General features: G+C 44.5%; 1 protein-coding gene across 1 annotated transcript; it reads right to left on the bottom strand.

Moving 5' to 3' along the window:
* Positions 1 to 669: 669 nt before the first annotated feature.
* TMIE (transmembrane inner ear) lies at positions 670 to 21,126 on the bottom strand (the record flags this gene model as incomplete). Its single annotated transcript, XM_084212049.1, has 5 exons — positions 21,022 to 21,126; positions 17,938 to 18,055; positions 12,679 to 12,828; positions 9,801 to 9,958; positions 670 to 699 (listed from the first exon to the last, which is right to left on the bottom strand). The coding sequence occupies exons 1-5, from the start codon at positions 21,106 to 21,108 to the stop codon at positions 670 to 672; spliced, it is 543 nt and encodes a 180-aa protein (XP_084068175.1). The 5' UTR covers positions 21,109 to 21,126.
* Positions 21,127 to 22,117: the final 991 nt, after the last annotated feature.

Genomic DNA, 22,117 nt, shown 5'->3' with positions numbered 1-22,117 from the left:
GCTGAGCAGAGTCAACCTCTTCTCCCAGGGAAAAGGAAAGAGGGGATTTGCGCCAGAAGGGGTTGAAATTGGATGTAAGGAAAACTCCCTTCACTAGAAAGGCAGTCCAGGAGACAATTCCTGAGGGATTTAAAGCCCTGTGGATGTGGCACTTGGGGACATGGTCAGTGGTGGCCTCAGCAGTGCTGGATTAATGCTTGGAGTTGATGATCCTAAAGGTCTTGGAGTTGATGATCCTCAAGGTCTTGGAGTTGATGATCCTCAAGGTCTTGGAGTTGATGATCCTAAGGGTCTTTTCCAACCTCAGCAATTCCATGATTCCGTGTTAATTTAAGCCTCAGTCTGCTGTTCTTTGCAGCCAGAAGCGGGGCTGAGCCGCTGTTTTCAGTTAATTTTGATGAACTTCACATGAGCCTGAGCAGATTAAACTCAGATCCACACGGAGCCCATCCCTTTTCATGATGGAATAAGTGGATTAAAAGGATTCCAGCAGATAGAAAATCTCTGATCTGCACCACGAACTTCTTCTTGCTGCAGACATTAAAATCAGCCTCTCCCCGAGCAGCTGCCCAGGCCAAAAATGCTGCAAATAAAGAGCTGAGGGCAATGAATCATCCCCAATATTCCATGGCATGGCAGGGGAGCAGTTCAGTGGGATATCCCCACGGATCAGTGGGAGATAACATCCTCATTCATCATCTGGCAGAGAGCTGAGCGCAGGCATGAATGAAATTCACGGATTTTACACAAGTGGGAAGTGCCAAAAAAATCCCAGTAGATGGAGGATTTGTGGAATGGGGCCAGAAGAGGCAAAGGAGCAGGGAGAGGCAGGAGTAAGCCAAAGGGAAAACTGGGAATTGCCAAAGGAGATGGAAGGGAGATCAAAGGAAACAAAGCTGCAAAATGTGAAAAAAATGGGGGAGAAGGGGAGTTCCCAGAGCAGCTGGGGCTGCCCCTGGATCCCTGGAAGTGCCCAAGGCCAGGTTGAAGCAGCCTGGGACAGTGGATTGGGATTGAGTTTAAGATTCCTTCCAAACCCTTCCATGATATTCAAGCAGAGTGATCCCAAATCTCTGCCCTGGTGCCAGTTCCCCACAGTTGGAAATCGGGAATCTGTGACTCCATAGAACACAGCTCTGTTTCAGGGCCTGGAATGATGTCCTCAAGGAAAGAGGGGTGCTACAGCTGACTTCTATGGCATCAGGAAAGAGATTTATTGTCCCTAATTCCTGCTGAATGCACAAGAATTCCTTTTTCCTGGCTGGCAGGATGCTTTCCCTCACGATAAGTGGCCGCTGTGTCCCGTGCGTGTCCAGCTCAGCTCCCTGCTGGCCCCTCGGCTTCTCCCACCTCAGCACTCCCTCCTCCTCCTCCAGACTGGCAGCAGAGCAGATAAATCCCTTCTTATCAATTCATCTCTTATCAACCTCACCATCACCTCTTATCAACCTCGCAATCCCCTCTGATCAATTCACCTCTTACCAACCTCACAATCACCTCTTATCAATGTCACAATTACCTCTTATCAATTGACAATCACTTCTTATCAACCTTGCAATCACCTCTTATCAATTCACCTCTTATCGACCTCACAATCACCTCTTATCAACCTCTCAATTACCTCTTATCAATTAACGTCTTGTCAATTCCAAATCACCTCTTATCAATTCACCTCTTATCAATTCACAATCACTTCTTATCAACCTGGCAATCACCTCTTATTAATTAACCTTTTGTCAATTCCCAATCACCTCTTATCGTCACCTCTTATCAATTCACAATCACTTCATATCAACCTTGCAATCACCTCTTATCAATTCACCTCTTATCGACCTCACAATCACCTTTTATCAACCTCTCAATTACCTCCTATCAATTAACCTGTTGACAATTCCAAATCACCTCCTATCAATTCACCTCTTATCAATTCACAATCACCTCTTATCAACCTCGCAATCATCTCTTATCAACTCCCAATTACCTTTTATCAACCTCAAACCACCTCTTATCAATTAACTTCTCATCAACCGCACGATCACCTCTTATCAACCATGCTATCAGCTCTGATCAAACCTCACAGTCACCTCTTATCAATTAACCTCTTATCAATTCATAATCACCTCCTATCCACCTCACAATCCCCTCCTATCAACATCACAACCACCTCTTATCAATTCCCCATCGCTGCTTATCAACAGCACAATCACCTCTTATCAATCCTCAATTAATAACCTCCTATCGATTCACAACCACTGCTTATCAACCTCTCCATCAAAACCTCCTGCAAATTTGATTGTGGAAAAAAACCCAAAACAACCCCGGATCCACCCAAAATCTTATTAAAGCTTTTTTTTTGGCAGAATTTTTCCATTCATTTCAGGTGATTTTTTCTTTTTTTTTGTAGGAAAATTGTCCTTTCCCGGGTTATTTTTGAGCCCATGGATTTTAGCATTGATCCAAGAGTTTCTAGGATCAAATAAAAATGAGATAATTATTAGTAATTATAATAATAATTTTGAGATGTTAATTATTCTCTAATAAAGAAGAAATCTATTAATGACAGGATTATTGCTGGGGTAAAGGAAGCAGAACAAGTTTTTTGAACAGCTGAATCTCAGTTTTTTCCCAAATTTCCTTCCTGAAGAAAAGCTGGGTGAAAACGCTGAGCTGAGCTTAACACAGCCCCTCCATCTCCTTGGGAATTGACCTCAAATCCCACGGCTCCTGCTCCAAATGTTCTCATTTTGGAAAATTACAGGCTGCAGCTTGGCTCTTCTCTCCCCCACCTGGCTGTTCCTCCCTTCCCAAACCCCAGCTCCGAGGGCCCCTGCTCCCCTCCCAGGAACAATCCCACAGAATATCCCACAGAACTCTATTTTCAATCCTAATTAACGGCTCTGGCGGCTTTTGTTTGCTTTTCTGGTTAACCATTTTTACTACTCCACCTCCTCCTCCTTTTTCCAGGAAGAATGTTCCGTGTGCACCCCACAATTAAATTCCAGACAGCGCTGGGGGAGATTTGGGCTATTCTGAAAGACAAACCAAAAAAAAAATAACAACCCAAGGTGCTCAAACTATATTTGACCACCCAAAAATGAGGTGAGGATCCTTCCAGGCAGAGGGGGAAAAAAAATTACAAAAAATAAAAAACTCAACTCAGCCACTGTGGGAGCCTCTTTTTTTGGAAAGGCAAAACCAAACCCAGAGTTCAGCCCAAGTGATGAATGCAAGAAAAAAAGCAAAATTTTGTGGTTTGCTGCCTTTAATCAGCTCCCACCTGATCCCTGGGGATTTGTTTCTATTTGAGCTCCACGCGGGATTTGGGATCGTTATCCCAGAGCGGCAATTTGCAAATTAGGACCTGCACTTGGAGGGAATTAAAACTGGATTTAGCTGGGGCATAATCACGCCACTGTCTTCTCTCAAGGTCGTCTTTATTCCCTGCTGGAGTCGCCTCCAAAAGCTGCGGCAAAGCCCAAGTGGAGTTTTGGAAACGCCAGGTGGGGGTGGGACGGCGAAGCTGAAATGATCTTCCACCTAAATATCCCCCAAGCCAGAGCTGCTGAGCCCAGAACTAACAAAAATCCCAAATGTCCTCCCCAGTGAGAGCTGCTCATCCCAGAATTCCCCCAAATCCCAAATATCCTCTCTGTATGAATTACTGATCCCAGAATTCTCCCAAATCCCAAATATCCTCCCAGTGAGAGCTGCTCATCCCAGAATTCCTCCAAATCCCAAATATCCTCCCCAGTGAGAGCTGCTGATCCCAGAATTCCCCAAAATCCCAAATATCCTCCCAGTGAGAGCTGCTGACCCCAGAATAACCCCAAATCCCAAATATCCTCCCTGTATTAACTGCTGATCCCAGAATTACCCCTAATCCCAAATATCCTCCTAGGGAGAGCTGCTCATCACAGAATTACCCCAAAATCCCAAATATCCTCTCTGTATGAATTACTGATCCCAGAAGTACCCAAACCCCAAATATCCTCCCCAGTGAGAGCTGCTCATCCCAGAATTACCCCAAATCCCAAATATCCTCCCCAGTGAGAGCTGCTGATCCCAGAATTCCCCCAAATCCCAAATATCCTCCCAGTGAGAGCTGCTGATCCCAGAATTACCCAAACCCCAAATATCCTCCCAGTGAGAGCTGCTGATCCCAGAATTCCCCCAAATCCCAAATATCCCCGACGTGGTTGCGTCCGTCGCGCCACTTCAGCGTCCCCCTGGAACCCAAGGAATTCTCTCACAAGGGACATCACGGCATTCCCAGATGGAACAGCACCTACTAAAGCCCAGCCTAAACCCCTTGTTTACCTCTGTAACCACTTTTATTTTTTTTATTATTAATTATAATAATTAAATAAAAATTATTATTTATTTATCTAAACTCTAAAACTCTAAACTTTCCTCTTCTCAGCTTAACGTGTCTCTGCTTTAAACTCCAAATCCACATTCTCACTTTAAGCATCTCAGTTTGGAAGCCTTTTCCAAGGTCTCAGATCAAATCCTGGGTTTAATTCTAAGCTTGGCTTACAGGCCCAAAGTTCTGAGAATTCCTTGCATTTCAGAATTCAACATCTCCTTTCCTTGGCTTTCCTGAGGTGCCAGACTGGGACAGGGAAGGGCAGGAAGCTGGAAGAAAAAAAAATCCAGGAATGGAGACAGGAATGGTGGGAGCAGGGATGAATGGTTGCCATAGAAACCACTCCTCTTTCTTGCAGTGCTTCCCTGATTTTGGGTAGTTCCAACCTGGATAAGGCTCCCTGATCCCTTGATTCTGGTGGGAAGTGTCCCTGGCCATGGCAGGGGGTTGGAATGAGATGACCCAACCCAAACCATTCCAGGATTTTGGGATTTCAATCCAAACACCTCATTCCTGATGCTGACACTGAACTGAGGGCAAGGAAAGAGATTCGGGAGGAGTTTGGCTTCCTTATTCCCATGGAAAATGGGAGCACGATCCAGAAGTTTCCATAAATAGGAAGAGGGCTTTACTTTGCCCAAATGAAAAAACCAAAATAAATTTGGATTTGGATTAATCCTCCAATAAAATTCCCACGCAGCCGGCAGAAAAAAAAGCTTTGAAAAATCCCCCTCAGCTTCAGAGATTTGGGATTCTCGTGTCATTCCTGATTTTTCCTGAGCCATCCCTAATCCTCCCCAGACCCTTCTGGGGTCCGTGGGATCCATCCAGATGGAAACATCTGGTGAACCTTTGGAAAACCCAGTGCATTCCAGGGATGTTCAGGAAATACTGGAGTACCTGAACTTTACATCTTCCATTCCTGGAAGCCAGGTGGCTTCAGAGCCCTTCTCCTGCTTTTTTTATGGAATCATGGATTGGTTTCAATCCTCTAAAATCATCAAGTCCACACTTTAAATCCCAAATGCCACATGGATAATAAATCCCTCCAGGAATGGGGACTCCAAACCTCCAATCCTTGGGCACCTTTTCCATGAGGAAATTCCTGCTGATGTCCAACCTGAACATCTCCTGGTCATTCCCTCTCCTCCTGTCCCTGTTCCCAGGGAGCAGATCCTAAATTTTCCCCCTGGCTGTCCCCTCCTTGAGCCTCCCTTTCTCCAGGATCTTTGATGGGATTAAGGGAAGGATTCCTGAATTGAGGGTGAGATTCCTCTCTTCCCACAGCAAACATTGAAATTGGGCTGATGGGAAAAGTTCCCAAAACGTTCATTTCTCCAACTGATTATATGGCTAACGTGGATTTCTCTGGAGACATCCACGACCCTGACACCAAAATCCAGCTGAGGTGACAATTCCACAAGACCCCGTGGAGTTTGTTTTCCTGCTCACCCACACTCACCCCTCACTCCTTTTCCTTGGAAAAGCCTCAAACTGGGAGCTCCTCTGTCTTTGCCCTTTGGAAATTCCCAGAGGGGACAGCAGGACCTGGCTGTCACCAGGAGTGTGTTTTTCATGGATTTGCCTCCCTGGGTTCAGTCCAAGAGGGAAGGACCCTTGATGGGATCCAGGGAAGAATTCCTGAACTGAGGGAGAGAGTCCTCTCTTCCCACAGGAAATTGGGCTGATGGGAAATATTCCCAAAATGTTCATTTCTTCACATAGATTGTATGGGAGAGGGACAGCGTGGATTTCTCTGGAAACATCCATGATCCTGGTACCAAAACCCAGCTGAGGTGACAATTCCACAACATCCCATGGAGTTGGTTTTCCTGCTCACCCCCACTCACCTCTCATTCCTTTTCCTTGGGATTACTTTGGAACAGGCACAAACCTGACTTTGGCCTTGGGAAATTCCCAGAGGTGACAGCAGGACCTTGCTGGGTGTGTTTTCCATGGATTTGCTTCCCTGGCTTCAGTACAAGAGGGAAAGACCCTTGATGGGATCCAGGGAAGAATTCCTGAACTGAGGCAAAGATTCCTCTCTTCCCACAGCAAACAGCTAAATTAGGCTGATACAAAATATTCCCAAAATGTTCCTTTCTCCACGTAGATTGTAAGGAGAGGGATAATGTGGAATTCTCTGGAAACATCCACGATCCTGACACCAAAATCCAGCTGAGGTGACAATTCCACAAGACCCCGTGGAGTTTGTAACTTCCTGCCCACCCACACTCACCTCTCACTCCTTTTCCTTGGAACAGGCACAGAGCTGACTTTGCCCTTGGGAAGTTCCCAGAGGGGACAGCAGGACCTTGCTGGGGTGTGTTTTCCATGGATTTGCTTCCCTGGCTTCAGTCCAAGCGGGGTCAGGCAGTTCCTGGTATTCCCGAGGGGGATTTTTCAGGAGCTGCTTAACAGAGGACAGGAATGTCCCAGGAATGTCCCAGGAATGTCCCACAGGAGCCCGGGGCTCAGGTCACTGCTCCTGCTGCTGGAGGGCTGAGCCAGCACCATTCCTCCTTTCCAGGTGTTTCCATGGGCTCCACATTCCTGGGCACTGGGGCAGGACTGAGGGAGCAGCACAATCCCTTTCCACGAGGGCTGGGAGTGTGGCTAACAAATGCTGGAGCAATCAATTTTCCCTTCTTTTTTCCATGGAAAACCAGTCCAGGGAGAAAATGGGGAGAAATCAACGCCAGGAGCAACTTTAGATGGAAGATTTCCCAAATCCAGGCTTTATTTTCAATCTCAAGCCCAAATTTCTTAAAACTGGGTCTAACATCCCAGACAAGATCCCCTCTAGTGGGAATTTCTGGAATATGTGGAGATCCTGGAATTTATTCCCGGTCCTGACTGGGTGATTTGTCCTCCTCCAGGACCAGCATCACCTGAATCCAAGGAAATGAGTGATCCTGCCATTATTCCTTGGATTTCTGGGAATTAAATGCAACTTTTGGCCTCTGGAATTCCATTTCCACCCAAACACAGGACAATAAACCTGATTTCCCACTAAAAATTCCTTCCTGTGGCTGTGGCTTTTCCAAGGCAATTTCTCCATCTGCTGGTGGAAAAGCAACTCCCAAAGTTCTGGAATTGCTCTGGGCTGGAATTTTCCACCTTTTTTTTTTCACTTCCTGACTTCCAGATCCCCCTGGAACAGGGAGAACATTGGATCAGGGCTGGGAATTTCTTCCCTCTGTTTCCACTTCAGGAATTGGGATGAGTTTTATGGGCAGGATGATCCCTGGAAACTCTAGGAAGGGATTCCCTGATCCCAGAAATGGATTCCCAAATCCCAGGAATGGATTCCCTGCATTCATCCCCATCCTGATAATTCCAAACCCAATTATTCCCACAGGATAAATTCATTTTTAAACAGAAAATCCTTTTTTAAAAATCCATAAGACATTCCCACAAATCTTTGGGACCTGATCCACAGGATTTGGAATATTTGCTTGGAAAAGAAGGGATTGAGGTGGATTTGAAAGGGTTCCCCAATCCCAATGAACATTTTGTTTGGAATTTTGATTATCTTTAACAAGATAGGGATGGAAGTCGGATGAGGGAGAAGGAATTCCATGGAAAAGAAAAAGAGTGGATTTTACTCCTGGAAACCTTTGGATTGGGAATAAATCCCTCTGCATTTGGAGCCATATCTCAAATTTCCAGCACAATTCCAACTGCAGGACGGGAAATCTGAGTTTTCCTGCCCCAATCCCAGCTGGATCCCATCCTGGAGTTTTTAAGGCATAAATATCCCTTCCCAAAATTCCCATGGATCCTGCAGATCCCAGGGAGCAAAGCCTGAATCCAACAGAAAAAACTTTTTTTATTGTCATGATTCCTGATTAAACAGGGCCTTGAAAAATTGGGATTGGGATGGAAATTCCAAAGGAATCCAGCCTTTGTATCTGTATTCCCACTTTTCCATCGGTGCCATTCCAAGGATGGAGATTTAGGGCTCCTCTGTGTCCAGGGGCAGAATTCCCAACATTGGAATTCCAGATTTCCCTGGATCATTCTCTTCCCAAACATTCCCGTGGTTCTGGGCATCACTCCCAACGTCTCTCCTTAAGTTTTCCACCTTTTCAGGTGCTCTGGAATTTTGGGACTTCTTGGAGCTGAGGGATCTCACTCAGAGAGAAAATTCCCTTCATTTTTCCAGGCTCGTTGCCCACCAGGATGAGTTGGGTGGGAGAGAAGGGAAAGGAAAATTGGGATAAGGAAAAGGGGGAAAATGGGAAATATCTTGGCACTGATTAATCCGAGTTGAAAAAACAGCGGGAAAATTAATAATTTCTATCAATTAAATAGAAAATAAATTCCTGGGGATAAAGGGTTGGAAGGAATTCTCCCTATGGAGCAGACAGTTCCAGGATATCCTGAGATTTAATTATCCCAAGATTTTCCACACTATCCCCAAAAAAATCTGGAGCTAAATCCCTCCAGCTGGAAATTTTAAGGCAGAAATTGCTGGAATATTCCCAAACAGCCGGAAAACGCCGCTCCTGATAAATCCACTCCTCAGGAATTCCCAGGAAGGGAGGGAATAGCAGCCACATGGAAGTGGAGCAGAATTCCTGGTCTCAGAACTGGCTTTCCTCAGCAAAAAATTGGGAAAATGTGGATAAATCTGCTGGAAAAGATGGAATTCCTGGTGTTTCCTGCAGCAACCCAGGAAAAGAGGCACCAGAGAAGGAAGGAAAAATTACCATGTGTCCAAAAACCTCTTGGAATCCTCAGGACCAACACCTTGGAGAATTCCATCCTTTGGGATTTTCCTGGAATTTACAGAATCCCTACAATTCCCCACAAGGAGGTGCTGAGCGCCAGGAAATCTTTCTCCAACTTCTCCCGGTCCTCCAGAAGAAGAAATTCGGGATGAATCCCGTTCTCCTTTAGTTTGGATCCTCATCCCTGAGCATTCCCATGTTTATCCAAAGTCCTCAGTCCCATCACAGCTTTCAGGTCAGTTCCATCCCATTCCCACTGGATATTTTTCTTGATTATCCAACCAAATTCCCAGTTTTCCTTCGCAGAGACGAATCCTGGCGGCTCCATCTCCAAATGGGAAGAAATCCACGCATCCAACAGCATCCCACAGGAATATCTGGAAAAGCACATCCTGCTCCAAGTGCTCCTCCACCAGCAATTTGCTGGAGCATTCCCAAGAAAATTCCAGCACTGTCCTTCCAGGAGGTCACTTCTTCTTTGCCGGAGCTTTGGAATTCCCACCGGCTTTTCCATCGCTTTTGGCGCCTCCAGATTTTCCAGCCTCGCCTTCTTTTTCCCCCTTTTTCCCTTGTTTCTTGTCGTTTGTGTCCTTTCCCTTTTCCCCCTTTTCCTTTTCCCCCTTTTCTCCTTTCCCTCCTTTTTCCTCTTTTCCTCCTTTTTCCCCTTTCTCCCCCTTTTCTCCGTCCTTTTTTTTGGCTCCGTCCTTCCCTTCCTTCTTGGATTCTTCCTTCTGCTCCTCCCCATCCTTTTTCTTGGAGCCTTTGGATCCATCCTTCTTTCCCTGAGCCTTGTCCTTGTCCACTTTTCCAGACACAGTGGGAACTTCTTCCTCTTTTTTTTCTTCTGCAACCTGAGCTGTTTCCAAGGATACAAAAAAAAAAAAAAAAAAAAAAAAAAAAAAAGGAAAAGGAATTGATGTGGATTCAACAACCCAGGAATTGTCAAAATTCCAGCTCCCTGCTAGAAATCTGGGATAAAGGGAAAACATTCCTACTGGGGATTTTCCCATCCAGCTGATTGCTCCCAATGAGGCTTTTTTGGAATTGTGAAGCAGAAAATCCAAGGATTGATGGATCCCCTTGGAAAAGAGAAGCCACAGGCGGAGAGGAATCAGAATTCCCTAAATTCCTTGGAGAACCATCTCATCCAATAAGGATTAACTGGAAGGACAAGGATTCAGTGGAAGGACAAGGATTTATTCATGGAATTGGGTTCAGCTCCAGAGGGAGGGCTGGGAATTCCCAGTTTTGGACCAGATATCTGGGCACGTCTGAAATCCCGGGATTTGTGCAAACTCCCGTTGTTCAACCGGCAATTCTGCATTTTGCTGGTGTGTAGGACTGAATTTCTCCAAGGAATTCCTGAATTCCTGGTGTTGGGATCTGCCTCTTTTCCCACAGATTGAAGCAGCACATCCCAAATTATGGAAATGTCATTTTAATGGAATTTTATGGAATTACAGCTCCCGGAGAGACACAGGAAAGAGGAGGACAAAAAAGGCATCAAAAGGTGTTGAGGAAACAGGAAAAATCCAGGAATGGAGAAGCAGCAAATCTAAGGATTGATGGATCCCCTTGGAAAAGAGAAGCCACAGGCGGCCAGGAAATTCCCTAAATTCCTTGGAGAACCATCTCATCCGATAAGGATGAACCGGAAGGACAAGGATTTAATCATGGAATTGGGCTCAGCTCCAGAGGGAGAGCTGGGAATTCCCAGTTTCAGGCATCCCTGAAATCCCAGGGTTTGTGCAAATTCCCATTGTTCCACTCATAATTCTGCATTTTGCTGGCGTAGGACTGAATTTCTCCAAGGAATTCCTGAATCCCTAGAGTGTTGGGATCTGCCTCTTTTCCCACGGATTGAAATTTTGGAGGTGCTGTTTTTATGGAATTACAGCAGAGACACAGGACAGAAGGAAAAAAGGCATCAAAAGGTGTTGAGGAAACAGGAAAAATCCAGGAATGGAGAAGCAGCAAGCCCAAGGATTGATGGATCCCCTTGGAAAAGAGAAGCCACAGGCGGCCAGGAATCGAAATTCCCTAGATTCCTTGGAGAACCATCTCATCCTCTTCCTTCAGCACAGGCAGGGAGTGGAGAGGTCTGGACTGGCCATGGCCAGAGAGAGTGAGGAGATTTTCAGAAGAGCCTACGGAATCAGGAAAGGAGAGTGAGAGCAGCGGAGAAGGAACATTCCAGAAGGAAAAACCAGGAATGCGGAATTCCAACCACGCCAGTTTTGCTCCTGGTAGTCCCCAACCCAAGGGCAGGCCCTGAAATTAAATTAATTCCTGCTGGGAAATTTCAGCATGGAATTCTCCTTCTCACTAAGGAGGGTGAGGGATGGAAATTGATGGGAAAATGGGATACGGCCTCCAGTTGTCTCAGGAAAAGTTTGGATTAAATATTAGGGGAAAAAATTCCTGATTGGAAGTGAGATTAAGAATTGGGAAGTGTTGGAATCACCATCCCTAGAAGGGTTCCAAAAATGAGGAGATGTGGAATTTCATAGGATTTTTTAGTGGGATTTGGTTTAAAATAGGATTTGATGGATTTGAGAAGCTTTTCCAAACTTAATTTGGGAATGAAGGAATGATTCCAACTCAAAACGATGGAAAAAGCCCCTCTTATCCAAAGGATTTTATCCCAATATCCTGAGTCCATACTGGGAAGGTTGACCTTGGTGGTGGCACCATGGGAGGGACTTTGTGCTCCCAGAATTCCAAAAAAGAGTGGGAATTACCTCTGGGAATGTTGGTCAGCTCAGTGATGGGTTTTGCATTCCCAAAATCCCCAAAAAAGTGGTAATTACCTCTGGGAATGTCTCTGAGCTCATTGAGGGAATTTGCACTGCCCCAATCCCCCAAAAAAGTGGGAATTAGCTCCGGGAATGTTGCTGAACTCATCGAGGGACTTTGGACTCCCAGAATCCCAAAATAAAGTGGGAATTACCTCCAGGAATATTGGTGAGCTCACTGAGGAACTTTGCACTCCCAGATTCCCCAGCAAAAAAAGTGGGAATTACCTCCAGGAATTTTGCTGAGCTCACTGAGGAGCTTTACATTCCCAGAATCCCAAAAAAAGTGGGAATGACCTCCGGGAATGCTGCTGAGCTCATTGAGGGAATTTGCACTGCCCCAACCCCCCCAAAAAGTAGGAATTAGCTCCGGGAATGTTGCTGAGCTCATTGAGGAACTTTGCATTCCCAAAATCCCAAAAAAGTGGGAACTACCTCCAAAAATGTCTCTGAACTCATTGAGGGACTTTGCATTTCCAGAATCTCAAAAAGAGTGGGAATTAGCTCCGGGAATGCTGCTGAGCTCATTGAGGGACTTTGCATTCCCAAAATCCCCAAAAAAGTGGGAAATACCTCCAGGAATTTTGCTGAGCTCACTGAGGAACTTTGCATTCCCAAAATCCCAAAAAAAGTGGGAATGACCTCCGGGAATGCTGCTGAGCTCATTGAGGGACTTTGCACTCCCAAATCCCAAAAAAAGTGGGAATTACCTCCAGGAATGTTGCTGAGCTCACTGAGGAACTTTGCATTCCCAGAATCCCCCCAGAAAAGTGGGAATTACCTCCGGGAATTTCGGTGAGCTCGCCCAGGGGCGGCACCGTGTCCAGTTTGTCCGCGTAGTTTTTGGCCGCCTGGCGCTGGGCGTAGCGAGCCTCGATCTCCTTCCGCGTGCGCGGGATCCGGCACTTGAAGATGCAGCACAGGGTGATAACTGGGAACGGGAAACGTGGAATTCTGGGTGAGGGACTGGGAACGGGAAACGTGGAATTCTGGGTGAGGGATTGGGAATGGGAAATGTGGAATTCTGGGTGAGGGACTGGAAATGGGAAACGTGGAATTCTGGGTGAGGGACTGGGAATGGGAAACATGGAATTCTGGGTGAGGGACTGGGAATGGGAACGGGAAACGTGGAATTCTGGGTGAGGGACTGGGAATGGGAGACGTGGAATTCTGGGTGAGGGATTGGGAATGGGAATGGGAAACGTGGAATTCTGGATGAGTTATTGGGAATGGGAAATGTGGAATTCTGGGTGAGGGACTGGGAATGAGAACAGGAAACATGGAATTCTGGGTGAGTTATTGGGAATGGGAGACATGGAATTCTGGGTGAGGGACTGGGAACGGGAAACGTGGAATTCTGGGTGAGGGACTGGGAATGGGAAATGTGGAATTCTGGGTGAGGGACTGGGAATGGAAAATGTGGAATTCTGGGTGAGGGACGGGGAATGGGAAATGTGGAATTCTGGGTGAGGGACTGGGAATGGGAAACGTGGAATCATGGGTGAGGGACTGGGAATGGAAATGGGAAACGTGGAATTCTGGGTGAGAGACTGGGAATGGGAAACGTGGAATTCTGGGTGAGGGACTGGGAATGGGAAACGTGGAATTCTGGGTGAGGGACTGGGAATGGGAAACATGGAATCATGGGTGAGGGATTGGGAATGGGAAATGTGGAATTCTGGGTGAGGGATTGGGAATGGGAAACGTGGAATTCTGGGTGAGGGACTGGGAATGGGAAACGTGGAATTCTGGGTGAGGGACTGGGAATGGGAACAGGAAACATGGAATTCTGGGTGAGTTATTTGGAATGGGAAACATGGAATTCTGGGTGAGGAACTGGGAATGGGAATGGGAAACATGGAATTCTGGGTGAGGGACTGGGAACGGGAAACATGGAATTCTGGGTGAGGGACTGGGAATGGAAATGGGAGACATGGAATTCTGGGTGAGTTATTGGGAATGGGAGACATGGAGTTCTGGGTGAGGGACTGGGAATGGGAAACGTGGAATCATGGGTGAGGTACTGGGAATGGGAGACATGGAATTCTGGGTGAATTATTGGGAATGGGAATGACAGACATGGAATTCTGGGTGAGGGACTGGGAATGGGAGACATGGAATTCTGGGGGACTTATTGGGAATGGGAGAGGGAGAAACCGGGATTTAAATGGGAATGGGAAATATGGAATTCTGGGTGAGCTCCTGGGAATGGGAACTGAGGATGTGGGTTGGTTATTGGGAATGGGAGGAGGAAACATGGGAATCCTGGGGGGTTCCTGGGAATGGGAGAGGGAGATGTGGAATTCTTTGTGAGTTCCTGGGAGAGGGAAGTGAGGAATTCTGGGGCAGTTCTTGGGAATGGGAGTGGGAAACATGGAATTCTGTGTGAGTTATTTGGAATGGGAAATGTGGAATTATGGGGGAGCTGTTGGGATTAGGAGAGGGAAACAAGGAATTCTGAGGGAGTTCCTGGGAATGGGAATGTGAAACACGGGAATCTGAGGGAGTTTCTGGGAATGGAGAGGGAAATGAGGAATTCTGGGGATAGCTGAGAATGGCAATGGGAAAAAAGGAATTCCAGGTGAGTTTCTGGGAATGGAGAGGGAGAAATGAGGATTTAACTGGGAATGGGAGGGGGAAATGTGGAATTCTGGGTGGGTTATTGGGAATAGGAGAGGGAAATCTGGAGTTCTGGGGGAGTTCCTGGGAACGGGAAATGAGGATTTGGGCTGGATCCTGGGAATGGGAGCAGGAAACACGGGAATCTGGGGGAGTTCCTGGGAATGGGAAACCTGGGATTTGGAATTTCCCCCGTTTTTAATGGGATGGTGCCACCTTGTGGGATGTGCTGGGAGGTGGAATCCAGGCTTGGATCAGATTTCTGGATTGATTGGATTGGTGTAGTGTAGTGTTATTCATATTTTATTAATATTATTATATTAACATTACATTAGTTTAAAAATATTAATTAAATATAATATCACAGCCATTAATTAAGACTATATTTGCAATTAATTATGTTGTTATAGAAGTAGATTATTGGTCATAACAGAAACACAAATTAAATATTTAATACTTATATGATTATTGTATTATTATAATTATTAATTATAACTATAATGGTAATTAATTACATTATTATAGAAATAGGTTATTAATTGTAACATAGTTCTATATTTAGATTAACTATGTATTATATATTTAATCTTTATTGTTTACAATTATAATAAATATTTATTATAATTATATTGTAACTAGTAATTATATATATATTTAATTACAATATTCTATGAATATATAATTTTAGTAGCATGAAAATATTTTATTCCATAAATAAAATTTTAATGAATTATATTTCCTTATTTATTCTAATAGTACTAAAACCAAAACTATTATTATAACTATAATTACAATTAATTATATCATTATATAGACATATCATTATTTATTACATAGAAATGTATTATTCCATAAATACATTTTTAATTCTTGATTCTAGTACTTTATAATAATAAAAATTGTTATTTAAAAATTAAAGTGTCATTAATACAGTCATACTCATGATAATATTATTTAAAATTATATTTACAGTCCAAATACCCTCAAAAAATAATTGATTTATTTTATTTTTTGGATTGTATTTATGAATTGATTTGATTGACGTTTATTTTAAACTTTTTACTAATAATAAAAATTTTAAAAACCCAACTATATAAATATATTATTAATAACAGAAATACATTGTGCCATAAATATAATTTATATTAATCACATTACTCTATAATAATACAAGTTATTTTAAATTAGTATGTAATGATAAACTAATACTCATTATAATATTATTTAAAATTATATTTATAATTCAATTACCTTTAAAGCATAATTTATGCATTTCTACTTTATTTAGATTTATACTTAGTTCTCACTTTACTTTTGCTTTTACATGTATTTTATTTTTTGATTTTATGTTTTAATGTTCCATTTTATTTTTCAATTTTCTACTTTTGTATTTATTTCTAATTTTAATTTTATGTTTTAATGTTTAGTTTAATTTTTTATTTTTCTGTTTGTGTCTTTAATTCCATTTTTAAATTTTATATTTCTATATGCCTATTAAAATTTTTATATTTTATACTATATTGATTTATATTATTATAAATACAATATAATAATTTATATTTTTGATCAATTTTATTTTTAAATTTTTTTTTTTATATACTTCTTTATTTATTGCTATTTTTAATTTCCTCTTTTCAGATTCATTGCTATTTTTAGTTCCCTGGTTTTACGGTTCACTCCATTCCCAATTCCCAGCTTTCCATGGATTGTTTCCATAGATTTTCCTCATCCCAAATGCCACCCCAGGCAGGGATGGGGGCGGAGCTTGTGCCATTCCCTCTGGAATTCCCAAGGAATTCCCAAATTCCCAGACACCTGACAGGAATCCAGGATGCTCCAGGATGACTCCCAGGGACAGAATTTTCTCGAAAGCAGATCCCAGGTGGGAATGTCCAGTTTGGATTCCCTCCGGAATTCTCAATTCCACCCCAGAGGAATTCCCAATTTCCCGGACTCCTTAAAAGGATCCTCATTAATTCCCACACCTAGCTGGGAATTCCAGCCCAGAGGAATTCCAGGACACCTGAAGGGAATCCAGGAAATTCTGGGATCACTCCCAGGGACGGAATTGGAGATTCCAGAAGGGAATGTCCCATTTGGAGCTGGGAAATCCCTCAGGATGTCTCAATTCCATCCCACAGGAATCCTCCTTGAATTTCCGAATTCCTGGGATCACTCCCAGGATGGAATTTTCTTGGGAAGAGATTCCAGAAGGGAATTTCCAATTTGGAGCTGGGAAATCCCTCAGGAATTCTCAATTCCAGCCCAGAGGAATTCCCGAATTCCAGGACAGCTGATGGGAATCCAGGAAGCTCCGGGATCACTCCCAGGGAAGGAATTATCTTGGAAAGAGATTCCAGATGGGAATCTCCAGTTTTGAGCAGGAACCTCCCTCTGGAATTCCCACACTCAGCTGGGAATTCCAGCCAAGAGGAAATCCCGAATTCCCAGACACCTGAAGGGAATCCACGAATCCCAACCTGAAGCATTCCAGGATTCCCAATGCAAAGAATTCCAGGATTTCCAACTGTAATCATTCCATGATTCCCAACCTGAATCATTCCATGATTCCTAACCCAAAGAATTCCATAATTCTCAAATGGAAGCATTCCATGATTCCCAATGCAAAGAATTCCAGGATTTCCAACCTGAATCATTCCATGGTTCCCAGACTGAAGCATTCCATGATTCCCAACCCAAAGAATTCCATAATTCCCAAACTGAAGCAATCCACAAATGCCAACCCAACACATTCCATGATTCCCAACCCAAAGAGTTCCAGGATTTCTAACTTGAATAATTCCATGATTCCTAACCCAAAGAATTCCATAATTCCCAAACTGAAACATTCCATGATTCCCAACCTGAATCATTCCACAAATGCCAACCCAACACATTCCATGATTCCTAACCCGAAGCATTCCAGGATTCCCAACCCAAAGAATTCCAGGATTTCCAACTCGAATCATTCCATGGTTCCCAAACTGAAGCATTCCATGATTCCCAACCCAAAGAATTCCATAATTCCCAACCTGAATCATTTCCACAAATGCCAACACAACAGATTCCATGATTCCCAACCCAAAGAGTTCCAGGATTTCCAACTCGAATAATTCCATGGTTCCCAACCCAATGCATTCTATGATTCCCAACCCAAATCATTCCATAATTCCCAAACTGAAGCATTCCATAATTCCCAAAGTGAAGCATTCCAGGATTCCCAGGCCCACGGCTCCATCCCGGATTTGGGCAGGAATGCGGCGCTGGAGCCGATTCCCATCCCCGGAACATCTCCAGGCGCTCCCAAGAGGAACCCCTGGCGATTCCCGCCAGAGAATCCCTCCTTGCGCATTCCCGGGATTCCAGAGCGCGCCCTGGGGAGTTTTCCAGAGGGAAAATTCCCGGGAATTCCGGGACTCACTGATGGAGAGGACGAAGAGGGCGAAGATCCCGACCACCTGCCAGAGGCGCAGCCCCCAGATCACCACGGTCTCCGACGTCACCGGGTCCGGCTTCTTCTTGGGAGGCGCCGTGGTGGCCTGGGAAAAAGGGAGGGAAAAACCAGCAGGAAAAGATGGATTAGGAGGGCAAAATTCCCAAAAATACTCCGGGAGGCGGTGAGAGCACGGGAAATGGTGGAGAGGGTGGTGAGAGCTCAAGGATTTGGGAATGTTGGAGGGGTTTTTAAGGAATCTCCTTTTCCCAGCCGTTCTTTGGCTCGTTCTGGAATTCCTTTCTCCGCTTTTCCAATGGATTTTAAGGATTGGGATCTCCGTCAGTGAGGGCCTGAATGAGAAAATTCCTGGGAAAACTCCTGGAAAAACTCCTGGAAAAATTCATTTTACCAGTGAATTTGAATGGAACCATGTCCTCGGGATGTGGGAAAGCTGTGGATCCAGAAGGCAGCAGAATGGAACCACAAGGAAATTCTGGGATAAAAAAAGTTGTGGAATTTTTTAACAGAAAGATAAACTCAGCCTGAAGCTAAAGGATGGAAATCCTGTGAAATATTCCATGGGATTTTTAGGGAACATCTTGGAGCAGCAGCTGGAAAACAGCTGGAATACACCCGGCGCCCAAAAAAATTCCCAGTTTTTCAGGAGGTGGAATTCCTGAGCAATCCCTCTGCAATGAGGTGATTCCTCCAGGAATCTTCTCCCAAACTGGGAATGAAGGATTATTCCCAGTTTATCCTCCCAGGACTGGCTCAGATCCGGGATCCAATTCCCAGAGAAATCCCTCACAATCCCATTGTTCCCTGATCTCTGGGATCAGGAGCAGGGAAGGATTTTTGGGATCATGGGCTCATCCTGGGATTTAGGGATTTTTTGGAATTTAAGGGCTCATCCTGGGCTTTGGGGATTTCAAACCCATCCCAGGATTTTCTGATCATCTTCCCAAATTTTGGGAGAACTTCCAGCCCTGGGACTTTTTCCAAAGGCCTGGGAGTGAGCCAAGATTTTCCTCAGTCTAATCCAAGATTTAAAGGGATTTTTGTCTCCTTCTCAAGTATTTCCCTGCTTTTTTTCCTTATTTTTCTTTATTTTTTGGGGTTTTTTTGGGAATTTTTTCAGCTGCCAGAATTATTTTCCTCTCCAGCTTTTTCTTCCTCCTCTGTTTGCTCCAGCCTGGCTGAGCTGGAATCGAATTATTCAGGATAACTCCATTATCCAATTATTTCCAGGAATAAACTCCTCACAGGCCTTTTGCTTTTCCAGGAAAAAAAAACTGGAATAAACCAAGCAGATCCAGGAATTCTCACTGTTCATCCTGATTTTTTGGGGTTTGGATGTTTCATTTTTGTTTTCTGGGAATTGTCTGGAATAAAATGGGAAATTTTCCGTCTGGCTGGGTCGTCCTTGGGATTCAGGGAAGGATAATTTGGGAATTCTGCACTGTCAGGGGAAGTTCTGCCTCATTTCTCCCCTTGGGAATGGTTGGACAGCTCAGAAAACCTGGAATTGTTCCTGGAGCAGCAGCCTGGCCTTGGAGAGGATTCCTGGATTTATGGAAGGCTGAGGTAGGATGGGATGGGGGAAAAGCAGGGATTTGGTTGGGAATGAGAGGCTGGAAATCCTGGGAAAAATCAGGAAAGGAGGGATGAGAGCTTTGAAATCCTGGAAAAAAAATGGGAAAGGGAGGGAGGAGAGGCCGGAAATCCTGGAAAAAATCAGGATAAGGGCAGAGGTGAGAGGTTTAAAATCCTGGGAAAAAAATGGAAAAGGAGGGATGAGAGACAGGAAATCCTGGAGGAAAAAAAATGGAAAGGGAAGGAGTAGAGGCTGGAAATTGAGGGAAAAATATGGAAAGAGAGGGATGAGAGGATGGAAATCCTGGGAAAAAATCAGGATAAGGGCAGGGTGAGAGGTTTGAAATCCTGGGGAAAATGGGAAAGGGAAATCCCCCCAAAAAAATCAGGAAAAGGGCAGGGAGGAGAGGCTAGAAATCCTGGAAAAAAAATATGGGAAAGGGAGGGATGAGAGGCTGGAAATCCTGGGAAAAAGCAGGAAAGGGAAATCCTGGAAAAAAATGGGAAAGGAGGGAGAAGAGGCTGGAAATCCTGGGAAAAAATATGGAAAAGGACAGGGATGAGAAGTTTGAAATCCTGGAAAAAATATGGAAAGGAAATCCTGGAATAAAATCAGGATAAGGGCAGAGGTGAGAGGCTGGAAATTGTGGGAAAAAAATGGGAAAGGAAGGATGACAGGTTTGAAATCCTGGAAAAAATGGGAAAGGGAGGGAGATGAGGCCAGAAATCCTGTAAAAAATCAGGAACATGGATGAGAGGCTGGAAATCTTTGGAAAAAAAATCTGGATAAGGGCAGGGATTAGAAGTCAGAAATGCTGGAAAAAAATATGGAAAAGGGAAAGGATGAGAATTTGAAATCCTGGGAAATTCCTGGAATGTTCTGATGGCAGAAATTGCAGCCAAATTCTGCTCCAGGAATTCCCAGGTGGAGCAGGGAAAAGGATCCAGAGGGAAAAGTGAAAGTTTTTGGGAGCTGGGATTTGTGTTCCAGGCAGGAATTTCCCTCTGGAATTGCAGCCAGGGCTCGGGAGCTGCTCTTCCCTCCTGGATCATTCCTGGGTTTTCAATAAATTTGGGAATGCAGAGTCATCCTCAGGGAAAAGCTCTCACAGAGGGGCAGGAATTCCATGAAATCCCACAATTCCATTAAATCCAGCATTCCTGGGAATGAGGGAAGGCGGCAGGAGGAAAGCCCATCCCAAATATTTCCAAAATTTTCCAAATCCTTCATGGGAATATCCATCAGCAATAGGATTTTTGGGATCATTTTTGCCCCACTCCTCAAATAATTGGAAAACCGGGAAAAGCCCCGCGATTCCAACCCGAAATTCCCAAGCCAGCCTTTCAGCAAGCACCAAAAATTCCCAAAAAACCTCCTTGGATCCACCTTAAATTCCCGCCTGGTTGTTTTCCAGGGAAATCCCCCATTCCCGGCCTTCATTCCCACTTTTTTTCCAGCGGGATTTTTTCCCTCACCTCGATCAGCTGCGCCAGGGAAAGTCGGGATCGGAGCAGGACGAGGCAGGAAAATCCCAACAATTCCCAGCTCGGATCCCTCGCCATCTTCTCTTTTCTTCTCCTGCCGGGATCTTCCCCCTCCTGCCGAGCCTGGAATTTTTTTTGGGATTTCGTTCAAAGTCCCGGCCTGGCTTTTCCAGCCGCGTTCTCCGAGCGGCGCGGCGCTGGAAGCCGTTAATTAATTAATTAAATTAATGAGGCGGTGTCGATGACGGAGCCCCGGGAGGGGGGATCCGGAGCACCGGGAGCGCTTCCTGCGGCTCCGGGGCAGCAATTCCTGCTGCTCCCCGGCATCCCTGGGGCTTTTCCCTCGGCTTTTTCCCACTTTTCTTTTTCCCAGCTTTTCTTTTCCCCCGGGATTTTTTTCCCAGTTTTTTTGTCCCAGTATTTTTTTTCCAGTTTTTTTCCTCAGGTGTTTTTTAGTTTTTTTTTTTCAATTTTTTCCCAGTTTTTTTCCATTTTTTTTCCCCCAGTTTTTTTGTTGCAGGTTTTCCCAGGCTTTTTTCTTTCCAGGGTTTTTTCCTGGATTTTTTTTAGGATTTTTCCAGGTGTTATTTTGGTGTTTGTTTGTTTGTTTTTCCGCAGTGGCTTTGTTTTGGTTTGGTTTTTTGGTGGGATATTTTTTGGGGGTTTTTTGGGGGTTTTATTCCCAGGGTTTCCTTTTTTTTTTTTTTTTTCCCTCCCAGTGGTTTTTTATTTTCCCCAGGCTTTTTTTTTTGTTTTTTTCCAGGTTTTTTAAATTAGTTTTTTTCTCCCGGCTTTTTTTTTTAAGGTTTCCCCCCGGGTTTTCCCCCCCATTTCTTTTCCCCCCGTTTCCCCCCCCCCCCCCCTTTTCATTTTTTCCCAATTTTTTTGTCCCAGGCTTTTTTTTTCAGGTTTCTCCACCCATTTTTTTTCCCAGTTGTTTTTCCCAGTTTGGGCTTTTTTCCGGTCCTCCCCCGCCCCGTTTTTTCTCCAGTTGTTTTTTTCACAACTTTTTTTTTTTCAGGTTTCCTCCTTCCCCCCCCCCCCCCCGGCTTTATTTTTTTCCCTTTTTCCCCCCCAGTTTCCCCCC

Source organism: Fringilla coelebs (assembly GCF_963513975.1).
Source record: "Fringilla coelebs genome assembly, chromosome: 1".
Taxonomy (NCBI): domain Eukaryota; kingdom Metazoa; phylum Chordata; class Aves; order Passeriformes; family Fringillidae; genus Fringilla; species Fringilla coelebs.
Note: the sequence above shows the minus strand (reverse complement) of the source record. Positions and strands in the feature narration are given on the sequence as shown.